Genomic DNA, 24,389 nt, shown 5'->3' with positions numbered 1-24,389 from the left:
ACCCTCTTCTCCTAGCTCTCACCGCCTTTCCAGATATCTCTCGAGCACCTTCTTTCTCTTTCTCTCCGTCACGCCACCTGGCTACTCCTCTCTGCCATCGCTCTTCGTTCCCATTCTGTCTCTGTCCCTCGCGTCCTACCTTTTCAGACACTTTCTTCCGCGCTCGTGGCCCTCCTCGTCGCTCCAACCGCAACCCCTAGGAACGTCCACGGGCAACTTCCAACCGCAACCAACCCCCGCCGGCGAACGAGCCACCGCGCATCGCCTCAGTGTCAAGGTTGGGTCAAGCTGACTGGTGGATGAGGTAGGACTTGGTTTCATCGCCGTCTCGCCGCTGAACAACCGTGGCACGACGCGAATTTCGGGGATTGCTCGGCTCCCGTGGCATTACCAGAGATGTATCACGGGTAAAGAGGGAGGGTTGGTGGAGGATGGGCTGCGGCTAGTTGGACAACGCACAGGTGTAGGTCGCGCGAGCTGTGCCTTGTTACGCTGCTGGAGCGAGCGATGTTGCGGTTGGGTCGACCAGGTAGTTGGTAATCGTGGGTTTGATTGAAAACGATCCATCCTACGGGATTTCGGAGGGTTGAACGCGGGGGTTAAATTAGAAATAGTAGAAAAATCGGCTGCGAACATTCCCTTTGCGTTGTATCGAGATCAGATTTGAGTTCCATTGTATGATGGATACAAAAAGTTGTCAAATATTTTGAAGAATGTGTGTTATATTTGAAAAGAATTACATCATCGAACGCAATTTTTTTTATGTTTTTTCCACATATTTGTTTTCTAAACACTGTTTAAGGATAGTCCATAGATAATTTAGTTGCTGGCTGATTTTAGCGAATCTGAGATGGGTAAAGATGTACTCTTGAATTTGAAAATTTAATCTCTTCGTCTCCCTCCGTTCTATTTCTACATCTCTTTTGTTTGTCCATACGGATTTGTCCTCTTTCAGTTGTACCGCCAGATGGGAACATTCCCTGTACAATACCTCGAAATGCTACAATTTAGCAAACGCGATAAACAATCGGATTTCCCATACAATACCTCGTCGCACTCTCCCTGTAGACCGTGTTTAATAACAATCGTAAACAATAGTCGTAATCCTTCGACAACCATAATTTCAGTTCACCAAACGTCAGATTTAACGCACAGAATTTTATCCTCGCTCGACAATGTAGGTATATAAATTCTGCGAACGCGACGATTTTCCACCCACGACAAACAGACAAACTTTGTGAAACGAGAGACCATGGTGCAACGAAAAAAAAAATCCTAACTGTAAAAACTGAGCAAAAACTTTCATCCTTAACGTAACCCTAAATTCGGTGACAAACACCATCCTTGGAATGTCCATTTTATCCTTCGAAGACGAAAAGAAAATTGAGAATACGAAACGTCTGTTTACTGTTTCCTCTTTCTTCGATTCGAGGGTTAAATATTTCCGTTCTACACCACAGAGTGCAACTATGGTGGCCGCCATAAACCGTACGCGACATCCTCTCCACTCCCAGCGGACCAAATTCAATACCAATCCTAATCAAATATCCATAGCTTCGATTCGCCAAGAGTCCAAGACGGAGTCTAGTTTCCGTAGTCGATTCGAAAACTCGCGCAAGCTTTATGTAATTGATGAGAGGTGGGGTAGAGGAGAGAATCGTCGCCTCTCGAGGGCGGTTTCTTGCCGCCGTTGGCTCGCGCCAGGATGTTTGTTTAATGCGAATCGATCGGGCACCGTCGATGGCATGAATTAAACACAGACGGTTCATCGATTCTCGTTCGCGGAGGCGCGATCGATGCGCGGCGAAGCACCGTGTTTGCATAGGTATGCAGTTACTGCGAACCGGATGACTCCGAAATTTCTTCCGCCGGTAACAGGAGGCTTCCTAACGCTATTAGAACCTTAGCCACGCGCCGGTAATACCGCCGTTGGTCTAGAAAATCGACTCACCCGCGGTGGATGACGGAGCTTCGCCCCTCCACGACTTTATACAGATTAATATTACTCTTGTGACGCTCGTTGGCCCACGAGCTTCACCCGCACGGGACGCTGCTGGGCTCCGCCGTTTTACGCTTTTCTTATTTCATCTGTTCGCGTGAACCATTTTGGGTTTGGTGGATTGAAAATTGTTTCATGGTGGGATGCATTTTAACTCACCTGGGAAAGTTAAAAGAAATGTATCCTAGTTAAAACGTATCAGCAAGTTGTATGGGTTGAAATCTGTTTTATGTATGGTGAGATGCATTTTAACTCACCTTGGATAGTTAAAAGAAATATATTCTAGTTTCCTTCTTTCATCTGTTCGCGTGAACCATTTTGGGTTTGGTGGGTTGAAAACTGTTTTATGTATGGTGAGATGCATTTTAACTCATCTTGGAAAGTTAAAAGAAATATATTCTAGTTAAAACGCATCAGCAAGTTGTAGACGTTGTTCTGGTTGAGGTTGGCAAATTGTGTGGTGCTGAGAATTTACTTGACCCGCACGAGACGCTGCTGGGCCTCCACAACTTTATACAGATTAATATTACTCTTGTGACGTTCGTTGGCCCACGAGTTTGACCAGCACGGGACACTGCTGGGTTCTGTCGATGCTTTCGTTTCGCACTTTCCTTCTTTCATCTGTCGCCTGAACCGTTTCTGGTTTGGTGGGTTGAAAAGTGTTTTATGCATGGTGGGATTCATTTTAACTCACCTTGGAAAGTTAAAAGAAATGTATCCTAGTTAAAACGTATCAGCAAGTTGTATGGGTTGAAAATTGTTTTATGTATGGTGAGATGCATTTTGACTCACCTTGGAAAGTTAAAGAAAATATATTCTAGTTAAAATGTATCAATAAGTTATAGACGTTATTCTGGTTGAGGTTGACAAATTGTGTGGTGCTGGGAATTTTTACGAAGGAGATATTCGATATGTCTATCGAAACGTGCTACTTGGAAACGATGTGCGTTCTGCAACATGAAAAAAAAGTTTACAGTAGTATAGAAGGCAGTTTAAAGGAAACATAGTTCCTACTTGAAAGCTATTCTGATAATCACACGGCTTCTTAATTCTTACTACTTCGCGCATTCAGTCTATATTTTTTCGCGAGTTTGTAGGCTTTTTCGCATTCTTAAAAAGTACTCGCCTCTTACTCTTACTTCTGGGTCAGTTTTCACTTTGTGACGGAAATTTCTCTGCTTTCGTTAAGGTGGCAAGGTTTATATGGTGACAAGTTTTCAATCGCTTCATGAAAGGTCACGTCCGCGTCATAGACCTAATCACCGTCTCAATGGAGCCCTAAATTCGGACCCTAAAACCTTTAAGTTCCTTTCTTTTCGTCTACATCTGAAACATTAGTTGCACGATGAAGTTATGTATGTCTCACTCTGTAATTAGAAATATATTGAAATGTTATTATTTCTTTCTCATTTTGGGCATTTTGTATAATAATAAATGTAAAGGAGTTGCAAAAATAAAATGTCCTAAACCTAACGTGCAACTATGTTTAACGCCAAGTGCAAATTGTTTTATGGAATTTCACGTTTATGCTTTTACACACAGAATTGCAAACATTGTAAATCCTTATTACCTCAAAGTTACAAAGTAAATTAATTATAATACAATTGCTTAAATTCGTAAATTTCCTTTTAAACTGCAAATATGTAGGTTTATAATTATCGATTTATCGTTGCATACATTTTTTTATATTCGAAAAAATATTTGACCCATAGACGGTTACGGTTATTACAGTTTGCATTAGTCAATTTGGTCGTTCAGGAAAATTTACGTGGTGGATTCCATGTTCAACAGAATCGAAGGAATCATGTAGAACACCTATCAAGAGACTTTAGACGTTTTTATTTTGGCACAGGTTCCGCACGCTAGTATCGACTATAGTAATCTAAGCTTATGAAAAAAACTGCTTAATATTTATGCGGTTGAGAATGAGTAGGCTGAGGTACAAAGGTTAGCAGACTGTCAATTGGCAGAAGACAGTATGAGTACAAAAGGTTAAAAAAGTTGGAATTTGGAAACTATGATTAAGATGTTTGTGATAGGATTAATCTTAAAGAATTTCTATTGCGTTTTCAAAGTTATCAAAAAACTGGTTGTGCAACAGTAAAAAAAAAATAAAAAATGATTGTTTTGGACATTTTAAGGGTGGCGAAGAGTAACGTGAAAATTCGAAGCTGTTCATGGATCAACTTTTAAGGATAAAGTCCATCAGATATCTAAAACGAGTAACTTTTTTATAGCTCTATAGCTATAGGTTTTTATTAGGTATAAAATTAAATATATAAAAAGAGGAATATGTATGTATATACACGAGATACCCGATAAACGATAAGTAAATAGCTCACCCGATATTTCAGAGGGAATACAATTTTTTTATGGATATTTGGAACTCGCTTGGTAATATTGAAATATTCGCGCGAACCTTTAAACGTTTTCCTATAATTATAAAACGGTCCTGCGAAATATGCGAAACCAATTTCGCGATATTCTAAATATAACGAACTGTTCGTACGTGGTTGAAATGGAACGAGAGTACGCACGATGGAAAATAAGGAGGAACGTCGAAGGAATTTATAAGGAATCGGAACAACCGTGGAAAATCCTCGAACATAACCTCGCGATACGCGAAACTTTCTTTAATTCAAAGAAAAATCTACTGACCACTTAAACACTTAATTATTAATATTATTATTTATTTTTCTATTGCAGCTTCTATTTTTACTCAGCGATGGAAATGTTATTGAAAATAAAATATGGTTCAAATTATTCTTAATTAATTAATAAAATTATTGTTAATTATATCAATTCAAATTATGCAATCTGAAAATTCACCTTCGAACATCAGCTTCGTTCAATCATGAAAATGGTTCCTCGATATTCCACGTTCGACTCGATGAACAATAACGCGCAGCAAAGATATTGATAATTCACCATTGGTTGGCAGGGACACACGTATACACGCAGACACGCACGCTTTCACCGAGCATGCAAGTTCTTAACATCCTGTACTTGTTATTTGCTTTGACCCCTTAAGCAACAAAGCTGGGTATTACCTCGTACCTCTTTCCCTCCTCTTGTACTCGTTGGCGTGCACCAAGCAACGCTCGTTCGTTTCGTAATAAACACTGCCCCCTAATGGACGCGTTACGAGTACAATCTCTGTCGCGGAGGTCTCTTGTCTCTCCCAGGGTGCCATTTAAGATCCTAGGTAGGACGTCCGCGTTCCTTCGTTTCTATCTATAATTAATACTACTACTGTGCTACTAGCTTTGTCTCTGTATTCAATTTTGTTGTTATAAAATAATATCGTGGGGTTGGAGGTTATTAAATTATGTATACTCTAAATTAATTCTCGTGCTCTGCACACGCTTCCTTTCATACATTCATTCAGCGAACATTTTCGATTCTGTTCTCTGGATTCTCTTTCATACTCTTGTGCATCCTGTTTGGAATATTTTCGAATATTAAATATTCTCGAAAATTCAACAAATAACATCATTCACATCCTACAATGTTTAATTTCAATTTTCCTGCGTTTAATTATTCTTGTTGGAAATGGGTTTTATAAATAACTAATAGCGATTTATTTTTCTTATGTTCCTTATTTCCATGCACTGGAAGTGACTTTTTCCTTGCACTCTCTCTAGAGAACTAAACTAAAGTTAAAATTTTATTTATCACTAATCATGTTTGTGCGCGAGGCTCTATCGCCTTTTATACAAACAAACTTTAAAAATCGCTTCGATTAAAAATCGCTCGAGGACAAGAGATTCATTTTTGTATTTGTTTTTCAACGAAAACCAACAATTCTCACTCGCTCTGCTTACCAACCTGCATCTGTTGTATGCTGCTAATACATTACGAACAAAATAACTACAATGAGCGCTTGGATTAGATGTGGTTTTAAGTGGCGTTATGCGAATATTAAATTAATACGCGCGATAATACAGGCGATTATTTTATAATCGCTTAATGTAAATTTAACGTGTAATTTGTCATTGGTTATTATTTATAATTTATCGTTTGCTATGTAATTTAAATTTACCCTGTCCTTTTCTCTTTTTGCCGTTTAATTGTCGCGAGACGCGATTGTACAGAACGAAACGTCTACTCGATATTCCGATGAATATTACACGCTCAGTTTCGATGTCCTTCGTTTAATATATTCCAGTCATAAAATGTGAAACCGAATGGAAACGGTGACGGTATCTTGCGCTGAGCAGAAATCGACATATCGCGTATATCGTATAAAATATTCGCGTAGAAACGTTTAATAGATTATTACAAAGTACTGTTTCGTGTCAGGGACTCTATTTTGATGCACGTCCTAAAATACTCGTCCCAGTGATCCGTCGATATTGTTCGATTCGTTTCACGGATATGTTGTCCGGATATTTGATACTCACCCTTACGTATTCCGTCATGAAACGTGAAACGTAATAGAAATATGGTAATGCGTGACAAAAGATGAAAGGACAGATGAAACTACATTTCGATGCTTCACAGTGTTGCATGACCAACTCTCTGCTAACATCGACAACAATGTAAACTCTTTAACACTTATCCTACCATAGCTCCCGAATTCCAACTCTTCTAGCCTCTTGTAACCACTTATTACTCACCTCCAACTGTACAAACGCTAAGTAGCTCTCGCCATAGTCTCAGATTACTGTAGTCACTAGTAGGACACAGAATCTGTGCCAAAATAGAAACATCTAAGCGTTACACTCGATTCTTCCATCTGTTTAACTCTAAATCCAACAACAATGTTCAAAGGCTAATTTCAAGCAACTTGTTTCTTCTTAAAAATATCCATTTCCGTTCTCTGAACGTGGTTACCAACGAAACACAATTAGAAGCACGCAACGCGAAATATGCTCGAATGTAATCGAACGGCAAACAGAAACGTCGATGTTTCCCTTTCCTCTGGAATGAAATTTTTATGCGACATTTTACGAGCTAGCGTGGGGGTACGAAAATTAGAATTCGAGGGTGGAAAGGTCGCGAAGAGGGTCGCGATTGAGGGAAGTTAGTCGACGGCGACAAGTGGGCGGGCTCGCACGAGGCGCACGACGCGACGTACAAACGGGGGCAACTTTGAAATTTCTTCCGGCGATAATGGCCGGCTTCCTGTACGGATTATGACATCGCCACGCCACGGAGAATCGAGCCTTGTTGCCCGGCTGTCACGCGCAGATTTTATCGAGCACGATCGACCGCGATAAGAGAATTTCCCCAGCGACGAATTTCGTTGTTTCGCCGCACCATCGTCCGCCCCCTACCCTTCCTGGTGTTCCCTTTAATACGTTCGGGACGTGGCGAAGCCGATATTCACGGGACGCTTCGATCCGCGCTCGTTTCGAATTTAATGGAGCGTTTATTATCGCTGGACTTCGGATATACTGGACGTTAGTTTCACCCTTTTGATATCCGTTGTAATTTGCTCTACTTTTTCGTCATTCGATTTTTTGTCGTTAACCATTTAAGTGTGAGCATAGTTTATGAACTATGTACTAAAATTGTAGCTATACTGTATATTATAAAATATACTAAATACTATATACTATAGCTATATACTAAAATTGTAGCTATAACCATATACTAAAATGTAGCCAGACAGGGTATGGTGTATAAACAACTGTTTGTTTTTGCTGATGTTAAGTAATGGTTGTAGCTTAGTACTAAACTAAACATAAAACAAATCTAAAATAGAATATTACTTCATATAAAATCAGAATGTATATAAAATGGTTGGAATTAAAAAGTGTTCCATAATAAGAAAAATTTGGGAAACACTGTACTAGGTTATTCAAGTTTGGACATTTTTTACGAACACTAAAGTAAATTTAAGATAAAATAAATATAATAAAAAATCTTTTAAAACAGAATAACCACTAAAATGATATAAAATTAGTATGTATATAAAATAGTTGCAATTAAAAAGTGTTCCACTAGAAGACAAATTTGGGAAACATTGTACTAGGTTATTCAAGTTTGAACATTTTTTACGAACACTAAAGTAAATTTAAGATAAAATAGATATAATAAAAAAATCTTTTAAAGTAGAATAATCACTTCAGTGATATAAAATTAGTATATCTATAAAATAATTGAAATTATATTGTCTAATACAGTGTTTCCTAAATTTTTCTTATCATACAACACTCTTTAATAATAATAATAATTTAAAATACATGAGATATTTAAATATTTCAATTTTTATGTCGTACCTATAAAAGAAACTTTTTTATATTTTTAATAATAAAGCAAACAGTGTTTCATTGTTCTCTGCGCCCTATTCATAATTTTTCATAAGTGGAACACTTAGTGATTACTTGCGAAACGCCAATGTTCCATAGAACACGGTTTGAGAAATGAGACTATGGTCCAGTGTTATGATTTAATTTTTATAAAATACGTTTTCTTCATTTTGTTTTACATTCAGAACGACTGAGTGTACTTTTAAAAGTAATCACAGTGAAAGGGTTAAAAAAATTACGAGGGTGTGGCATAGAGCGGATGGATCTTTATTTCATTTCGACCATGTACACGTGCAATTTAATTTGCACGACGAACGAATTTCGTGGTTGTAGGGCCTTAAACGTTTTAAAAGTTCTCAATTTTACCTGGGCTGGGTAAAAGTATGAAATCAATTTAGTTTTACGTTTGAAAGCCGCGGGGGATGAATATTAGCGGTGCCTCGTCTGAAGACGTCTCTGGGATCCCTGAAAGCCTCGGTTCAGGACTAATTTATGGCACTCTAGATCGACGTGTTCCACCACCGTCGAAATTCAGGCCGTGGCCCTCTCTATTTTCCATCAACCGTTCATTATCAGCGATCCTCCTCTAACGCGACACCTCGTAATTGTATTTTCATAATCCCGAAAGTTGCCTCCTTCGCAGTTGACGGACTTTAACCAATCGATTCGTTCGTCTGAGCCTTGTGCATACTTCAGAGAATCCTACCATGGAACTTTGGCCGCAAGATAGTCGAATAGATATAGCATATAGATATTACAGAATTTTTTTCGACGTGATTTAAAAGTAGTTAATGCATTCAATTTCATAAATTAAAAAATGAACTCGTTAGTTTTCGTATATTAAGCTTAAACTAAGTTAGTAACTACCTAAGTTAGTAATTTAACTAAGTATTAAGATCTAGAAATAATTATAGAATGAAAGTTTACGGAAAGAAAGGTTTTCGATCGCCATAACAATAAGTCCTAAATTCTTTAACATTTAGAAATGATATCTAAATTCAGGCGTTTGGTACAAAAAAAAAAATGGAACAAACTATAGAATGAAAATTTGTGGAAAAAATCTTTTTTGATCGTCATAACAATAAGTTCTAGAAGTTAACTCTCTGATTATTGTTGACGCCTACAGAGGCTTAGGAAACTTGTGTTTGTGATGATGTGGACGTCTAAAGACGCTTTGCAATCTTGTGCTTGTGATATTGTAGGCTCTTGGAAAACTTACGCTTCTGATGCTGTGGACGCTTAAAGATACTTAGGAAACTTGGGTTTGTGATACTGTGGGGACCTAAAGGCGCTTAAAAATGACGTGTTTCTAATACTGTAGGCATTTAAAAAATTTGGGCTTGTAATACTGTAGGTGCTTAGAAAATTTGCGCTTAGGAATGGAGCGCTTATAATACTGCAGGCGTTTAGAAAATTTGCGCTTGTGATATTCTAGGCGCTTCGAAAGTTTGTGTTTTTGATATTCTGAACTCCTAAAGGTGCTTAGAAAACTTGCACATGTGATACTGTAGGCGCTTAGAAAGTTTGCGCTTAGAAATCGATCGCTTATCATACTGGAGGCATTTAGAAAACTTGCGCTTGTGATATTGTAAGCGCTTAGAAAGTTTACGCTTAGAAAGCTTGCGCTTTTGATACTCTGAGCTCCTAAAGGCGCTTAGAAAACTTGCACATATGATACTGTAGGCGCTTAGAAAGTTTGCACATAGAAAATTAGTGCTTCGAAAACTTGCACTTGTGATACTGTAGACGCTTAGAAAACTTGCGTCTGTGATGCTGTAGGCGCTGAAAAATCTTGCGCCTTTAATAGTGTTTAGAAAACGTAAACTTATAATACTGTAAATGCCCAAGTCACATAAAAAAGATTACAAAGCAACAATACAGAATACAAAGAAACAAATAACACCGTTCCAGCGTACCAATTATTCGAATACACTTCTTCACAGAAGTATGCCTAACGAAAAGTATCACACTTCATATCCGACGTACATTGTAAACGAATCACTACCTGTATGATTGTTTGAGCACGCGTTACAATGAGGCTTATTTTCGATTGATAAGCGAACGAAGGGCGTAAATCTTCATCACGTCCCTTTTCGTCACCATTGCAACATGCGCCCTAATACGTGTTGCAGTAATAGGGAAGTAGGTAGATACAATTGGAATTTACACGATTTCTTAACAAACAATAATTATATTTGACTTAAAATGAATTGACAAAGATTAAGTGTTTTTCGTATTTTCTAATGTGTCTGAATCTGAATTTCTACTAAGCTTTTGAGCGATGAAGTCACAATATTTTATAGTGAATTCGTGAGGAGGAGTGGTCAAGGGTGTGGCAATTAGATGAGACGTTATTGATGGAAAATCTATAACTTTGCTTCTTTTTCGGGAACTTGGAGGAGACAAGAAGAGAAGAGCAGACAATAAAACAATAAAACGGTCAGATATATGATATATGCAATTTGAAGGTTCATTACGGAGACTTAATTTTGAAATCTAGGATGAGACAACGTCCTGTTGCTTTACGAGTTTATTGCTGCTACGTGTCGGTTAGAGTTTTTGCAGGATTTGTGAAATTAGGAGTGTGGTAGCCAAATGTCTCGTTGAGTGAATTAAGACGAGGGTCTGAATAAGGATGAACGGTTTAATTATTATAGCATTTCTTGCAAGACAATGATAGAACTGGGACGTCTCGACGTCTCCCATAGTCGAGCGGTTGACAAAAAGTAACCGAGCAAATCTTCTGTGCAGGTCTGACAAAACGGATCCCAAAGGCATGGCCAGCAGCACGGAGGATTACGGCTCGGAATTGCAGGAGCTGCAGTGGGGCGGTGGTAGCGGGTCGCATTTCCTGCGCAGCGGCACCCACTTCCTGAGAAGCGGTACCACCGGCTGCTACGAGGCCGAGGATTTGGAGCCGAGCAGCAGGCACCATGGCGGCCAGCATAGGGGTTATTACAGCCCCCCAGGCACGAGTTACACGATCGTCGAGAGGCCGCCAAGCGCGCCCCATCACCACTCCTCGCACACAACCCCGTACAGGCACAGGGGGCACACCACAGGGGCCTCTGGCGCCATTTCACCCGAGCAGGTGCTCAGGTAAACCGTCGCTTCCAAAAGATTAACAGACGCCATCAACTTTTACAATTGCTCCTATTAACCGAGTTCACTGAAGTTACGATAACCATTGGTGGAAGTTGGACGTGATGTATAATACAATGAGGGTGGTAATCTGCGGTGTCCTCTGGGTAGCGATTCTCAACCTAGGGTGCGTACCCTCTTAGGAGGGCGCGATAATAGTAAAGGATCGTGAGCATATTGAAAAGAAAAAATAAAATGATATAAAGAATTGATTAATTTACTAAAAGGATAGCAAAGATTATAGTTACGAACAGATTAACAAATAAAATATACGTTCATACTGATACGGTACAGTTTTACTGAAAGGGTAACAAAAAAAATACATACTGACAAAATAAAAAATAAAATAGACACTTACATTGATATTTATACTTAGAAATGGGATGTATGTAATTAATTATTAAATGTATTATGCAAGGATAAAATACACGTTCACACTGATACGGTACAGTTTTACTGAAAGGATAACAAAAAAAATACATGTTGACAAAATAAAAAGTAAAATAGACATTTGCATTGATATTTATATTTAGAAATGGGACGTATGTAATTATTAAATGTATTATGCAAAAATAAAATACACGTTCACACTGATACGGTACAGCTTTACTGAAAGGATAACAAAAAAATACATGCTGACATAATAAAAAATAAAATGTACATTTTCATCGATATTTATACTTAGAAATGGGATGTATCAGTATTGCACAATACATTTAATAATCAACTTTATAAAATTATATATTAGGGTCTGTTTGCAGAGCAAAGTTTTTCAAAGGAAGGTTTAATGTTAGAAATAGAGATTCTGAGTTCTTTTTAGAACGTCTTTATTAACTAGCTTTCTTGTCTATCTGTTTGTCTGTTATTTTCCAATTAATTTTAAACTAACTTTCTAATGATCCAGGGACTTGAAACTTGAAACTTGGCTCAGAAATGGATGACAATGCAATATTAACTCGGTTTCTTACCTGTCTATTAAATTTACAGTTGAAAAATAACCAAACAGCTGAAATCCATAATCACTAAATACAATTAACACCTACTAAAATTTAGATTTAGATCCAGGATTGTATAGTTCCATCGGTTACTAAGAACTTAAAGCGTTCCTCGTGAAGAAGTCTTATCAACAACACTTCTTGAACTTATATATATTTATCGTAATTTAGAAGAATCTACGAAAAACACTGGAGGATCCCAATTCACTCGACATCGAACCATTAACCAGTTAACTGTGGAATTTAGTTTCAATAGATCACCACAGGGTGCGGAATTAAAAACAAGCAACAACGTGTATACACGTCGAACGCAGGGCAAATGGTACTGTTATACATTTTACGAAAAACGAGGAAGGATTGCATTTTTATTCGTCACAAAGACTAACAATTCGTTTCTGAATACGTTATTCTTACTAAAAGCTTGAAGATTGTCAAAAAATAATAAAATACATAAACAAGAAAAATGGAAGATAGCAAGAATAAACAAGAAAAATACGAAAATAGTTTACAAAATTTTAAGCCATGTATATAAAGGGAACATACTTTCAAATAATATTCTTATTACATTTTACTGAGATTTCGAGTTTTCATAGTGAATGGTAATTTTTTATTTTACACGACGAGTATACACGTGAAACGCACCGCAGTAGAGATTTGATTCGACGAGTATACACGTCGAACGCACTTAACTGGTTAAAATATCATGGTGATCATTTAGAAAATAGTAATAATAACGTTTGACGGCAGATTATTTGGAAATGGTGTGTCGGAGCGTCGAGCGGGCGACAGAAGGACACCAGCGTCCTCGCCAGCGAGCGTGGCCGCGGTCAGAAGCACCCCGTCGTCGACGTCGCAGCAGCAGCAACAGACTCAGCAATCGCAGCAGTCCCAGTCGAACGCGACGAACCCGCCTACCTCGCCTAGTTCCCAGCCGTTGAGCCTGCAGGAGCTCACCGTAAGGACAATCACCATGACGAGAGATCCCCCGGACTCTCACCATGGCTTTGGGATCTGCGTGAAGGGTGGCAAGGACGCAGGTGAGATCCGAAGTACCTTCAGGCTTCCTCCATCGCCGTACTTCGCGCCTCAAGATCGAGGTATCTTCCGACAACTGTGACTTTCATTGTCTCGCTCGTTAGTCGCCGTACAACTGCCTAATACCATCATCAATTGCGATTTCACGAGATCGAGTCGAAGGTGAAGTCGATTGCTCGTTGTTTAAATCTGTCTTGCGATTAGAAGAGTTGATGGTTCTTTTGTTTTTCCGTTTGGTTCTTGAAGGTTGGCAGTGAAAACTGATGATGGGGGAATTTTTGATGGATTTTCACGGTTTTGATGGTGTTGTTAATGCACTATGGGGCGGATTACTGCGTGAGTTGAATTCGTATCTGTGTGAGATATGAAGAACGTGCACCCTTTAAAGAACAAATAATATCTTCATAATCAATAATGGGATTTCTATGAAATTTGGAAAATAGGTAATATATATAGTATGTCAAAAGCTTGGGTTACATCTAAATATTTTTTAATTTAGTTTTCTGTTACTTCATTTGGTGTATAACATTGAGCAAAAAATAATGATTAATTTTTCAAAGTTTTAAGAATTTACCTAGCAAGATAAAAGCGTAATAATGTTTAGGAATATTCTACATATTATCCAGTTTCTTATATAGTAATTTTATTTAATCTAATATTTTTTCAAATTCAAACTTTCCTTTTTATTAATTATAAAGGGTTACGCAAAACAAAATATTCATTAAGTGAAAAAAAGCAAATATTCTTAAGTGCGTACTTATCAGTGTTGAAAAATTAAGCTTTTGGAAAATGTGAGTCTATTTCTGACAAACAAGGAGTGCTATTTTATAGTTCTCAAAATGGACTACCATTAGCTTAAGTTTACAGCGAATAATATCAGTGTCTGAAAGTTGAGCTCGGAAGGTTTCTTCAATTATTCTCTCTTAGTTCTGTTCATTTTATTTCTGCGAACTTGTACCAGTTATTTTTTAAGATTTTCGTATTCCCTTTGAAACGATGCAAAAGCTTGCATTGTTACAAATGTAAATTCCTTCCATTTTCCTTTTTAGAATTCCTTTTTAGATTCTCGTCGTTTCTTTTTCACTCTCTTTTGATATCTCGCTAGTCGACATTACGTTCTTCCGATATTTTTTTCATTTTCGTTGTTACATATCTACGTATATTAGTATAGCATTTTCCAAATCGATTTAGGGTTGAAGAAATCACCTTCTCAAGCTTTCCTCTCACTCTGTCTCAGAGTTACCGTCACGCTCGATGCATGACAGTGCATGATTTTCGTTCATTTCTTTTTTCTTTTCTCCACGAATATAGATCGATGTCTGTTCTTTACTGAGATCTCACGTAAAACTCGGCAGAGGAAAGTTAGACGCGTCAGGATGAAATCGCAATTGATGTGGATTGCATTGCGAAGCGCATCGCGATCTTCTCTATCGCGTTTCTAATTAGGCTCGTCCCTCTTTCGTTGGCAGTCGTCGTGTTATAGATACTCTGTGCTTCCTGTGCTTCAGCACAGCTGTCACGTATCGTTCATTTCCACCGTTGTCGTTCTCGCGACGAACCTTATCGCCACTCGAACGGAACAGCCCCCACCCGTTCGTACGTACGCGAACACGGGATGGGCAATAAAGAAACTAGCGGCATCTACTGCGCCATTAAATCGTAGATTCTGTTCCACGACTTGCAACTCGAGCCTCAAACTCGACTACAGTTTCGAAACACCATTGAACGTACGTTAATTAACGAAAAGTCGTACCATACAAATGTTTGATTCATATCTCAACGAATTAATACGAAAAAATAAATAATCCTTGCAATATTCACGTATTTCGAATTACTAAGTTTGGGCTAATTGTTTCATCATTTAAATTAGTAACTAATAATATATAAAATAAGTTCTCTTAATGGTTCAATATTTGCTTCTCGTGTTGTATTGTTTTTTTATTAAAATAGAAAATATCGGGTAAATAAGCAATGCAAATGGCACGATCGCTTCGCGAGCGATATTCGAATGCGTGGTGGTAATCGCGCTCGGTTTCAATTCGATTCGAAGGCGATCGTCGCGAAAACGAAAACCGTCGAGCAGGGAACGCCGTGGGGGAGGGAACATATTTTCGATCATTAAGCGCCATTTCCATTCCAGCTACGGTCTCCAGGGCGAACGAAAGAGCGTGCTACAGTCGGATCACGTATTCGCCTCGATTTTTCTCCCCTCTTGTTGTTAGTTTCGCTGCGCCAAAGAAAGTCACCATTCGTTTCACTGATCGATGAACGATGAAAGGAAGAGAAATGAAAGAAAAAATAAAAGAGATAGTCGAGATCCACGCGTACGTAGGAGTTCTCTGAGAAACATCTAAAATGTCCAATCAAATTCCTTATTCAGATAACGTTGAATTGAATTTTTGACTTGAAATGACACTTTGAACTTGAAACTTACTTGAAATTTACGTACTATTATCCATAAAATCTGGAGACACAGGTGTCGTAAAAAAATCTGAACGTCTTCGTTCGACTGTTCTTTCTTCCGAAATTGATCGAATTAATTTCACTGGCGACAAAGAAAATCGTAGATCCACTTAGAATTACAATTTCAATCTCAGCAACAACTTACCAATGTAACCCAGATAATAGATCTCTGTTGAAGTATCCCAGGAACGTAATTACCGTCGTCCAGTCGCAGCTATCAATTGAACCCAGTCGCGTGTAAATTGTATTTTCAAAGCCGACAATTAAACGGCGGCGCGGGCCCTGTCGTTGATTACCAAAGAGTGTCATCAGTGGCGAACGCGGTCGGTTCGCCAGTGGCGTGAACGCCACCCCCTTACCTGCTTATTTGCAACGCTGAAAGCAACGGCTGGGGTGCAGAGATCGTTCGAGGGGATAATTAGCGATACCGACTAATTGACCGACGATACCATGCCACGCGTTTAATGGCGCATCTCTAATTGCCCGCGGCTCGTCGCCGTCGATTTTTCCGCCGCGTGTTTTGACGGCGAAACGGATTAACCGTGGATCGTATCGCTCGTTCTGTGTCCGCGGGGAGTGCACGCGAGGATTACGAGAGAAGAGGACAGAACGTGGATCGCGAGCCTCTGATTCAAAAGCCGCGAGGTACGTTCAAGAAGCGTATGTTAGAACGAGTAATCGCGCCTTTGCGAGCGTACATAAGTTTATGATTGGTAAGTTTCCGTTCGTTTTTCGTTCGATTTGAACCTTCTAACTGTAAGGCACGTGCGAGCAGCGTAGCTCGTTCTTAGCGTCCCATGAAAAGGGTGGTTCGTTTTGTCGAGTAAACATAGGGGAGTGATTCTGTGCAAACTGTGGGGTGTAAACACGTTTTATATCGATTTTCGCGCGAGGCTTTTTTACGGGTAATTAGAGAAGTAAATACGGAGTTTTAAAATAGTAGTTGCGACGGAAGTTGATACAAGCTTGAGATAATAATCAGAAACAATTAATGGAACGAGCAACTCTTAATATAAAAGCACGCGTAATCACTGCAATATTAATGTTCAAAAAATTGCATTTCACTAACCTAAATAGTATTCTACATTCAACTCCACCAAAGCCGTGTTCCATCAGAAAGAAAACAAAAAAAAAGAAAAAATGGAAGGAAGAACAGTCACTGCGGATAAAAACTTGACTAATTGCGAGGGTCACGATCAACGAGCGGGCCGGAATTGAGAGATGGCTCGAATAAAAGCTGATCGAGGCGGTTTTTCAGAGAAGTTCCCCCGCGTACGCCAATGATAAATAGAAATGTCCTCGTCTGGGATCCACGTACCACGGGCCACCGATCCTTGGTGTCCGGTTTCACGGTCTCGAGTCTCGTAAAGTTCACGCACGACCACGGCGTATCGCGCACGCACCGTAAACGACCGCTTCACGCTTGGTGCTCGTCGAGATCTCGGGCGTGAAACGGGCCGCGAGTCGCTGTGAATTACCGTGGATCCTGGGGAGATCGTTCACCAGCCGGAAACGACGCTAGGGTGTCCCTGTGGCTCCTTCGAAGACCTCTCTTAACTCGATCATGAAATTAATCGATACGTTTCCGTCCTCAGAGGGGAGTCATCACTTTTCTCTTTATCCCCAAGAGAATTTCGAAGCACTGTTAACTAATCGCTAATTAATCCAGCATTTCTGCAGCTCTGACAGTAATCGAGACGATAGATTAAATGTAAGAATGTAACTTGCGGAGTTGCTGATTTGTAGAGTTAAAAAAGGATATGGTAAACGCTGGATGCTTTCATTTCTGGGATTAATGATGTCGCGCGTCGAAAAACAGCGAGACAGAGTGTCGTCACCTATGAATAGCCATGAACTACTCGCACGTAAAAGCGCGAGGAGGAAAAAGTAGGTCGTATGGACGATTGGTAATTTTCGAAGGAACGACTGCGAGACCTTGGCGTCGTTTCGAGCCGGACGAAATCGAAATAAGCCAACTGGCGGTGTGTCTTTCTTCTTTTCTGTTTCGCTATACCAGAAGCGCAGTCAGGTAACTCATCAACCGTACGAAACCCGGAGAGAATGTAAGGAAAAAAAATGGGACGATTAAGAGTGCGAGAGAGCGAGAAAGTGAAACGAGGGGAGAGAGAGAAGGAGAAGCATCGACATTATTCAAACCGATAAACCATTGGGGGATTGGCGAAGCGCTTTCGCGATCTCTATTTCTTTTTACACACTTTCCGAAGGGTTTACCTTTATGCTCAAACTTTGCACGAATTTTAAAAATGTTTACTCGGATTTATTCGAATTTCTACGATGACAGGAACGTTTTGATGTAGTAGAGGTAAACGTTCCGTTAGAATCACAGAAGTTCAACAATTACCATCAATAATTACCACTTCGCAGGCTTCTTACAAAATGAAACACTCCTCCAAACTTCCAGGACTCTCTTGACGAAACTTCATTCAATTTCCAACGAATTTAATTTAATAACAGGAGCGCAAGTCTCACTTTTTCTATCGAGAGTTACGATCACTTTCAACGAAAAATCTCAACAACCCGCCTTGATACCAGAACGAGAGAACAAACTATTCGTAATCGTTGCTTTTTAGTCATTTCGCGAATTTTGTAATATAATTCCCTCGAAACTGAAGAAATTCCTCCGTCGGTATTAAAGGACAGAGCTTAACGCTGATGTATTAACGCGATACCCGGTCGGCCACTGAATATATCAAGCTTTATCGTTTCCACGGACGTCGTTAACGCGGTGAAAAAAAATGGACGAGCCGGAGGAGGTCGGAAAAAGTTGCGAAACACCGGCATGAATTACGTTAAGCGTGATTAAAAGGCACGAACTTCTACCTTTACCCAGTGATCCGTGATTTTTCCACAGACTCGAACCACCGTCGATTTATATCCCCATCGATCGACGATCGTTAATCGATACGAATTATAACCTGACGGTGGCCTGGCTTGATTCATAGCACGCGAGCCTCCTTCGACCACCACGCGATCTCGTGGTCGCCTTAATCGTTACCAAGACTCGAAACCTATCGCTTATAACGACCGCATGATTTACGTAGTCCCCCTTGGGGCCTCGTCTTAGACGTCTTTCAAGAGCTTTTCTTCGCGTTGCTCGATTTTCGTCGTCTAATTGAAAACGAGTGTCGATCGATCATCGATAATTCTTATTTTCTTGTTTTACTTTTGCTGCGTGCATATTGGACGCGATTTTTCTATAGCAACGAGTATCGGTGGGATAACGATTCGGCTATTATTTTGTTGTTTTAAGCGTGGTTCTATTGTAGCTTGTGAAACATTTGTTTCATAGAGCTTTTTCAAGAGGGAATGCTTACGTTTGGATTTAAAAGGATTCATTGGGGAAGACGAAGAATATTCTTTCATTTTGTTCACCGTTTTACGTCACGCGCGGAGGAAATATGAGCCGCTGGTACCTTTACATATAATAGAAGAATATCCACGATTTACTGGCGACCTAAATATAGGGCACGTAATTCCACGCGGTAAAGTATATCGCCCAGTTCCTCGAACCGCCCTCCGCGTTTCCCTGTACGTTTGAAAAATCGTGGTACCACCAGCGGGAGCCTCGCTGGAAAATGGAACGTTCGTGGATGCTGCTGCTAAAGCGTAGTCCGAGCGACGTCAAACTTTCCTTTCTTGGAACGATCAACGTCCACGGTTGAACGTTTGCGAAAATATTAGCTCGTCCTTGGTACCTTTCTGTACGAGATCTGTATTTTGGTACGTCGAAAAAGGATTTTGTTGTTATACTCTTCGTCTCAGGCTTGCTCGTTTACAGAAGGCAAGGATCGATCGTCAGTGTAACACGTTACGTTTCTCGAATGGAGTTTGATATTAATCGTGAAAATGACGCTGTTGCTTTAAGAGGCTCTTTTGCTTTTAACCAGTCAGCTATGGCGCCATCTTTTAACAGAACATACTTATTTGTACTGCAAAAATCAAATGATAACGAGTCGTTATTAAAGTATTGTTTTATTTTACAAAATTAACTATTTTGTTACTGGTATTTATTTATCCATTTAACATTAACATATACTAATATTGGATATAGATAAAAGAAAATGAAATCTTCCTGATATACTTTATTTGAAGACGTGGAAGAACGTCTGTACGCTTCGAGAGCTATATGAAAAGTGAAGGACACAGAAAATCTGGAGTTCTTCCGCTGAAGAAAAAAAATGATCACGCAAGGTACAAACAGTTGGAGGCTCACTCGGAGAGATAGGTTTCTTTCACTGCTTATGTACAGGATTATATATCTTAACACACAAGATGCATTTCTGCTTTTACGTTGACTCGTTGAAATAATCCAACTGCTACAGTTATAATAAATGAAAAAAAGGAAAAATCAAATACTTATGAAAGTTAAAAATAAAAATTGCTACTGTAGAGTGGTGCTACTCAGAAAACCAAGGACTTTGCACCGAGTCAAGAATTAACATTGTAATTCTTGTCTAATTTTATTTTTACAGCAATGTGGACACTTTCGTGTAGAATTGTTTATCGATGAGTAGTGTAATATTGGATCGAGATTAATTGTAGATCATATTCGACAGAACGTTTTTATAAATTAGTCGCAGACTTTAAGGATGGACTAGTTATCTTTCGATTCTTGCTTTCACATCTGAAAAACGTTATCATCGCAAATAAATAAATTTGTTATGCAAACTGATGAGCCAGTGCATATTGAAACACACAAGTTTATCTCAAATTGTTAATATTTTTTATTTGTTTTTGAAATGTATCTCTTTGTATCTTGAAATTTAAGAATTTGCTTCAATTTTTATGAAAATTACAATTTAAACAGCCAATGGTTCCTACTTTACACGATTAACAAGTAAACTCGTCATGACACAAAACATTGTCTACTTCTCTGAGACGAGTATACTCGTCAAACATAGCTGACTGGTTAATTAAAATTACCGTCGCGATTTTTTTTTCAATCGTAGAAATTTAACTTTACAAACCAATTCATTATATTTTCATTACAATCCTCTTTCGTCGATGCGAATCTTTATTTATTTACGAATACACAATTCTATTATACAAAGAAGAAAATAATGCGTAACATATTTATACTCGATTAGAAAAAGTGAGAAATAAAAATTGAAAAGAATCGACATAAATGATTAGTAAAGACAGAAAGTATGAGAATCTGTTAACGAAATGGCGCAATATATTTATACTTGATTAGAAAAAGTGAGAAATAAAAATAGAAAAACATCGTTGCAAATAATTACTAAAGATAGAAAATATGAGAATCTGTTGATGAGATTGCGCGAAACGAAATAAATTCGTTGAATCATTCCCCCTAAATCGTCTCGAAGAGTCCCGGGGAACCACGGGTGCCATTATAAACCTAATTTCCCGTATCGTTCGAATTTCGTGGCCGTTCCAATCTCCCGATGGTTTTCGAGTATCCACGGTCATATGTTTATACATACACATAGACAGACGCATACACACACACACACACTGAGTAACGATCGATGTCGCATGAAAGTGTTATGCGCAGATCGGCCGGGCTTGGGACTAGAGGGCGACCAGCAGCACGAGAGAGAAAGGAAGCCACTGTTAAAATAGAGAGAGAGAGAGAGATTTTCGTTTAACGAAAGATATAACTTTTTTTTTCTTCGTGGATGTTCGTCCTTCGACGTTTCGTGTGGCGACACATGCAGCCATCGAAGAAAACGCGATTGTAGGGAATAGGGTCGAAAAGGGTTGGAGATAATTTAGATTTTTATTTAGACGTTTTTATTCGAAGCTTTTGTTTAAATGAACTTTTATTATCGATTGCTACGTTTTTTTATAGAACTCGAGTATTAAAAATGTATAGAAGTTAGTGAAAAAAGCTTTTAGGTGCTCCAACACGTACCTCAGAGAAGATGAACATTTCGAGTAACGCGGATGAAAATTAAAAAGTGGAAAGAATTTCTTGACTCGTTAACTTTTTAATTCAGCGAAAGTAAATCTTAATGTTGAATAGCGAACTAGCCGCTCTTCGTGCTATTTCAATTCGCTCGACTAGGTTAATCGTACAGTTTCCATTTTCCACTTTTCAAATCCTTCGTGTATCTTTATCCTCGTGACTGTTCCGTATCTCTCGAAGAAAAACGAGTGCAACGTTGAAAAATAGAAATAACAGCCCCTAAATAACATCCATTCGAACCACTCGAGGAGGTAATCCGTCAGAATTCCACCGTTTCTCGCGCTACTCCATATTTCTTTTCTCTCCAAATATTATCATTCCATCTCGTTATTCATCTCGTCGAGCGCGCTCTCTGACAGACTCGTACTCTCGCGTAGCTCTATAATTCTTCGTCCAGTTGAAACTCTCGAGCGTCCTCCGTGCAGTCGCGAAATTGCAGAAACTCGTAACGATCGAATTAGTGGAAAAAATCGCTCGCGACAGATCGTAATCGTGGGCGATCACGGTCGAACGAACGGAACGATCGTTAAAAAGTGGGAACAGGTGGCCCTCCAACTGACCTCGCGACTGGTCCTCGACGGAGGTCAGAACGGAGGTCCGCTCGTTGTCCTCGTTTCCGTCGCGCTTCGATCCTCGATTTCTCCATGGCCGCTGCCGCGCGTGCTCTCCCTTTCTCTCTCTCTCTCTCTATCCTCCTTCTATCGACGTTATCGAGAGTTCTTCCGTTGGACGATGCACGCGATAACGACGGATTAGCCTGGAAACGTCTCGCGAATTCCTCTCGATCGACAGACGATTCGTCGAGAGGACTCGATCCCGAGAGATGGTGGAAATCTCGATGCAGGACGGGACTGAAGCCTCGTAGTTCAACCCCTCCGTTAAAACTAGCACACATGTGATATAACCGAGGCTATTTTAGGGAACGCGATGTTTTCAGAACGCTAAATTTCATTTGAATCGTTAAAAAAACATTCTCTTTATTTTATCGAACCAAAAATGAATCATATTTCGTAAAGAGGATGCACTTGTAATTTTTGGAGCAACCAACAGATGTTTAACGAGCAAGGATCGCATCAGATATTGGAACAGCTGCCGCGAGTGGTGGTTGCTAAATCTGAAAACGTGAGAGACGAGGAGAACACGCGTGGGTTTTGCTGGGGGATGTTTATTAGTTTAAGTTTCGCGAGACGAGTAGCGCAACTAGGGCGGATCGTATCTTTTGTTCAGACGCTGGTACGAGGAAACAAGAACCGACGGCGAATGAAAAAAGTCGAATGGTTTGATAAAGTTCAGCTTCCTACGACCTCGTTTTCGTCCGCGCGAATGTTGTCGCGTAGCGCGCGTTGTAATCGACTGACGTCCGCCGCGACGTCGTTCATCTTGAAAATCGCCAGGGGGCGAGGGCTCGTTTAAAAACAGGGGAAGAGAGACGACCAGTTAATAATCGCTATCGCGCGCGACTGGCGTACCGTTTCGTTTTCTCGATACGAAAAGAATCCTTCGTGGAATCCTTTCTCTCCTCTGCTCGACTCTTCCGACGATTTATCGTCGGCATCTCGCAATTACGGCTGCCGAGAATTCCTCTAGGCTTAGCACGCCGGCGTTTCGTTGCATGACAGTGTATGATGCATATGCGCGTAGTTTGTGAATTTCTATAGCGGGAAACAACGTTACACACGACCACCGTGTCTATTCGCCTCTACGCGTGTACGCGCCCGGGTAATTTGCATCGCGTCCCAGCGGGTCTACCAGCTGCCGAGAGAACGCGAAATTCTGAGGTGTTAAACGAAGCCCATTTAAGGCGGCCGGTGGATCGAGTTAACCATGGGAAGGAAATTAATTCCAGAAGGGGGAAAAAACCAAAAAAGGAGAAAGAAACGACGAAGAATGAGCGAAATAACGGTTGAAATACCGTGGCTGTAAATAACGTCGAGGAACACGCTAGAACTGGTAATAAACGAGTCTCTTAGCTATCGCGCGGTATTCAAAAGAATTTTTTAATCACGTTTGCAAAATTTAGAACAGGATTTATATATCTCGTGAATTGCTGAATGGAGACGAACGTTGAGGAATACCATGAGAAAGCTTGGATGAGAAGCTTTGCAGGCATTGGAAAATTAATGTACAATTATATATTTAAGTATTCGTTTGTTTATTCATTTAGAGAAGGTAGATTTCCATTGGTGTATCTTATATAAGGTCACAGGTTGCTCATAGTAGCGCAAAAACTAGCGATGGAACAGGTTTCATGATTTATTCATAAGAACTGATCACGTTATATATTAACAGCCGAAATCAGTGACGCGATCGTGCAATAACGATTCGATTCACGGTCGAATGGCGGCCATATTTAGAAAAACAGAACGAACGCGTAAACGATACTGGCAAAAGGACCTCGAAGCCTCGCGATCGTCGATGTCATCGTGATCGACGAACACCCCATGAAGAAGCAAAGAGGTAGAAGCCGTTCTGGAGGCGGGGATCTGTTCTTAAATGGGCTCGGGACACGAAGAGGAGTTTTTCTTATATCGCGACGACGCAAGTTCGGG

The 24,389-nt window shown here is 39.7% G+C and overlaps 2 protein-coding genes across 9 annotated transcripts in view; one reads left to right on the top strand and one right to left on the bottom strand.

Moving 5' to 3' along the window:
* Positions 1-24,389, bottom strand: part of Med27 (mediator complex subunit 27) — a 419,500-nt gene that overhangs the window by 221,966 nt on the left and 173,145 nt on the right. The window lies entirely within an intron of this gene.
* The window catches only part of Dysc (whirlin protein dyschronic), a 132,161-nt gene that overhangs the window by 32,201 nt on the left and 75,571 nt on the right, over positions 1-24,389 (top strand). For 6 of the 8 annotated variants that reach the window (XR_013102705.1, XM_076908089.1, XM_076908088.1 and 3 more), the window contains exons 2-3: positions 11,008-11,355; positions 13,140-13,489. Coding sequence is in view for 7 of the 8 variants with exons in the window: in XM_076908089.1 (XP_076764204.1) it covers positions 11,033-11,355; positions 13,140-13,489 (673 nt within the window). In the remaining variant the exon portion in view is untranslated. Of the gene's footprint in view, positions 1-11,007; positions 11,356-13,139; positions 13,490-17,907; positions 17,920-24,389 lie in introns of all 8 variants that reach the window. The other 2 variants (XM_076908085.1, XM_076908086.1) reach the window with 2 other exon arrangements.

This window comes from Xylocopa sonorina, chromosome 17, assembly GCF_050948175.1.
Source record: "Xylocopa sonorina isolate GNS202 chromosome 17, iyXylSono1_principal, whole genome shotgun sequence".
NCBI lineage: Eukaryota > Metazoa > Arthropoda > Insecta > Hymenoptera > Apidae > Xylocopa > Xylocopa sonorina.
This window is presented reverse-complemented; position numbering and strand designations above follow the sequence as displayed.